Source organism: Palaemon carinicauda, chromosome 41 (assembly GCF_036898095.1).
Source record: "Palaemon carinicauda isolate YSFRI2023 chromosome 41, ASM3689809v2, whole genome shotgun sequence".
Taxonomy (NCBI): domain Eukaryota; kingdom Metazoa; phylum Arthropoda; class Malacostraca; order Decapoda; family Palaemonidae; genus Palaemon; species Palaemon carinicauda.
Window position 1 is genome coordinate 23,592,293 of NC_090765.1, and position 4,404 is coordinate 23,596,696.

Below are 4,404 nucleotides of genomic sequence, written 5' to 3' on the forward strand. Positions count from 1 at the left end.
AATTCTTTTGCCTGTGGAATAAGGCTATTTTTTTTTGTTATAATTTTTTTTTTCTTTAGCTCTTAATTCGAGTCACCCAATGTAATCCGGATAAAGACAGATTTAGAAGAGCCGGTAGAGCTGTGCAAGAGTATTTAGCAATTTTTTTCTTCCCACGAGTTATCTCTATTCGTTCTTCTTCTTCTTCTTCTTCTTATTATTATTATTATGATTATTATTATTATTATTATTATTATTTTTTATTATTATTATTTTTATTACTATCATTATAATTATTATTATTTTTATTTTTATTATTATTATGATTATTATTATTATTTTTATTATCATCATTAGATCATTATCATTATTATTATTATTATTATTATTATTATTATTATTATTATTATTATTATTTATTACGGTATATTGTTGTTATTAAAATGATAATTATGGTGGTAATTATTGTTACATTTATCATAATAATTATCATCATTCTTAATTGTAATAGCTGAGGTAATATATTTGTACTAATTATATTTCTTAGCATTGTTATAGTAAACTTTTGACATCATTATAATGTTGTGGCTGTGGATTCGGTTTCTGTTATAGGTATGATGAATATCACTGCCATTTTTATTCAAGCTATGCTTTTGGCATTCAATTTTACTGATTGGCAAACCTGCTTTCTAATTCCTCATGAGGATTAAATTGATAAAACCACCAGTTCTCACGATCATATGTTTTTAGACATGAATTCTTCGTCAAAAGGCTCTTAAATAAACAACACATCCTTTGTGATTTATTGCCTGGCGTTGCTCAGGTGCGAGTCTAGCTTCTAGCAGCGCATCCTAGTGTTAGGGTTCTTTCCATCTCCGGAGGTTTACCTATTACCGCTGGCACTAAACTCCTAATGCTGGTTGCTAGATTATTCTTTGATGACTAAGCTTAATGTATTTTTGATGCTGCTCACAGGTTTAAATTTCTATGCTGTGATGGTGTGCTCTCTGTTGTAATCTCATTATTATTATTATTATTATTATTATTATTATTATTATTATTATTATTATTATTATTATTATTATTATTGTTATTATTATTATTCTTATTATTATTATTATTTATTATTATTAATATTATTATTCTTATTATTATTATTTATTATTATTATTATTCTTATTATTTTTATTATTATTATTATTATTATTAGCTAAGCTACAATCCTAATTTGAACAGCAGGATGCTATAAGCCCAAGGGCTCATACAGGGAAAGTAACCCAGTGAGGAAAGGAAATATGGAAATAAATAAACTACAAGAGAAGAAATGAACAATTAAATAGATATTTTAAGTACAGTAAGAACATTCAAATAGATCTTTCATATATTATAAACTTGAAAAACAAGAGTTGAAGAAATAAGACAATATTGTGCTGGAGTGTACCTGCAAGCAAGTGAACTCTATCCTAAGACAGTAGAAGACCAGGCTCTGGCACTACCAAAGACTAGGACAATTGTTTGATTTTGGGGTGTCCTTCTCCTAGAAGAGCTGCCTACCTTAGCTAAAGTCTCTCTCTTACCCTTACCAAGAGGAAAGTAGCCATTGAACAATTACAGTACAGTAGTTAACCTCTTGATCGAAGATGAATAGCTTGGTAATCTCAGTGTTGTTACGTGTAAGAGGACAGAGGAGAAAGTGTACCTGCAAGCTAGTGAACTCTATCCTAAGATAGTAGAAGACCAGGCTGTGGCACTACCAAAGACTAGGACAATTGTTTGATTTTGGGGTGTCCTTCTCCTAGAAGAGCTGCTTACCTTAGCTCAGTGGTTCTTAACCTTTTTCAGTGTTCGCACCCTTTTCAAATCAGCAGTCAGTTCTTGCATCCCCCCCACCGCTCCCCCCTGGAATCTGAATATATGAAAAAGCTAAAAATACAAATTTGATGTAATAATAAAACCTTTTTTTATTCAACATTCATTCATACAGCTTGTTCTTTCAAGAGAAAAAATTATGAGTATGTATTAACAAGAATATTTTATTTTTATTTGGTTCAAAATTACATTATATTTTGCCTGTACTGCACTGTAAACCTAGTGACTTCGTTGTTGCTGTTTTTTCTCCATAATGGTATCAAATCTTGGTGTCTTAGTACTGAGTGCTACTCGCATGTCATGTTCAGAATTCAGCCGATTTCTGCTTTTCGTTTTGATGTGAAGTAGACAAAAAAATCCTTACTCACACAAGTAAGCAGTTGCAAAAGGTACCAGCACTTTAAGTGCTTTCGTTGCTAGTGCAGGGTATGCTTCCAGCCGAGAAGCCATGAAGTGGTCCAGCTGACTATTGGTGAACTCCATTTGGATTCCACGATTGTGTCTCATGGCGATGAGATCTTCTTTGATGCTGCCTTCATCATCAACATCTTCCAAATTCTGCATGAAAGGGTTCAAGATCCAGATATTACAGGTTTGTAACTCTCCACACGAGAAATAACCATCAAAGGAAGTACTCAGCATCTGCATATGTTCAACCATTTTTGCAACAAAGTTTGGAGGCAGGGTAGAACTTTCTGTGACTGTCTCTTCCAGGCAGGGGAAATTTACCAAATTCCCCATCTTCACACGCTTTATCCACAAGACTAGTTTTTCCTTGAATGCAGCCAATTTCTCGCTTGCAGTCACAATGTTAAGTCCCTTCCCTGCAGAGAGTGATTGAGTTCACTGAGTGCTGAAAACACATCAGCCAAGTAGGCAAGCATCTGAACAAAATTAGGGTCATTGAAATGTATGTCCAGTTCTTATACCCATTCATGGAGAAAATGGTGAATTTCTCCGCGTTCATCCAAATCACATACGTGTACCCTGGACTCGAGTTTGTTGCAAATTTATCCCTTCATTTGGGAAAATAGATTTAGGTATATCCCTTCAAACACTGTTGAACACTAAGCAACAAGCTTTTTTTTTTTTAGGAAAAAATATAAAGCGTAGGTAAAAACATGTATTTTCTTCAATATTTCACAGGTATCCTCGCACCCCTCAGGAACCAGGTTCGCACCCCCTAGGGGTGCGAGCACCCCCGGTTAAGAACCCCTGCCTTAGCTAAAGTCTCTCTCCTACCCTTACCAAGAGGAAAGTAGCCATTGAACAAGTACAGTGCAGTAGTTAACCTCTTGATCGAAGATGAATTGCTTGGTAATCTCAGTGTTGTTACGTGTAAGAGGACAGAGGAGAAAGTGTAAAGAATATGCCAGACTATTCGGTATATGTCTAGGCAAAGGAAAAAGGACTCGTAACCAGAGAGGGCTCCAATGTAGTACTGTCTGGCCAGTCAAAGGGCACAATAACTCTCTCGCAGTAGTATCTTACTGTTCGATGTTCGGATTACTTTGCCATTCATGGATATTGAAACACTTGCACTGAGTTTTTATTATAATAAAGATGAGAATTAGTGATTTGATAGCATATAATATATCAAAGTAGAATATCTGAGATCATGCAAGTCAAATATGTTTTATAATATCCTACTTATCATTGCACTCTTTTGTGTATCTTGTGTATTTGAAAATATATTGGGATATTTCAAAGATTTTCATTACATGCCGATATCAAGAGGGAACGTTTAGTATTCAAATACTTATTCACTATGTCTGTCAGCATCCCTTGGTCCAGGTAATTCAAAAGCCTGTCTATCAACATCATTAAACCCAAAGAAATTTAGAAAGTCTTGTGTTTTAACGTTACTCAAACGCAAGAAATTTGTGAGTTGGATTTTGACAGCCATACGCTTATTAAGATTATACTGTCGTGAAATCGTTCTATAACAACTGCCACTAAATATTTTTTTTTTTTTTGCCAGAGGTAATTTACAATAAAAATTACCTTATTCGAAATAGCAGATAGTTAATATGATTTTTTTTTCACTGGTAATTTGCAGTAGAATTATCTTATTCGAAGCACCAAGAAGTTGATGATAATTTTGCTTTTAAGACTCGTAAAGTTAGTTCGATATATAGTTAATATCTGCTTTGTGTGGAAAATATTGCCAGATTTCCTGAAATTATTGGAGGAATATGATACGATTTTATCCTGTGTTAATGAAGGGCAATAAATATTTGGTGCTGTATTCATACTGTAGAAATTACAAGACTTGCGTCTCATGATTTATAAGCTAGTTAAATTTTATTATAGAATTTAATATTATTCAAGTTTGGTAAAATGGGTACCAAGAAATGAATTTTTGCGTAAAAATCACCAGCGCTATTTAATCATCTGTAATTTCGTACATCTGACGGCAGTTTGAAAACAAAATAGTTTTTTTTTTTTTTTAAGATTTAATATTATCTGACTCCAATAACTTTAAAAACGTAATAATGTGAAACGACATTTCCCCTTGACCGACATTTTCTTCGTACAAGTCGCCTAAACACACTA

The 4,404-nt window shown here is 33.2% G+C and overlaps 1 protein-coding gene across 1 annotated transcript in view; it reads right to left on the minus strand.

The window, feature by feature from the left end:
• Positions 1 to 2,508, minus strand: part of LOC137632367 (uncharacterized) — a 4,684-nt gene extending 2,176 nt beyond the window's left edge. Inside the window, exon 1 of the mRNA XM_068364301.1 lies at positions 2,213 to 2,508. Coding sequence (XP_068220402.1) covers positions 2,213 to 2,508 — 296 coding nt within the window. The remainder of the gene's footprint in view (positions 1 to 2,212) is intronic.
• Between the last annotated feature and the right edge of the window lie 1,896 nt (positions 2,509 to 4,404).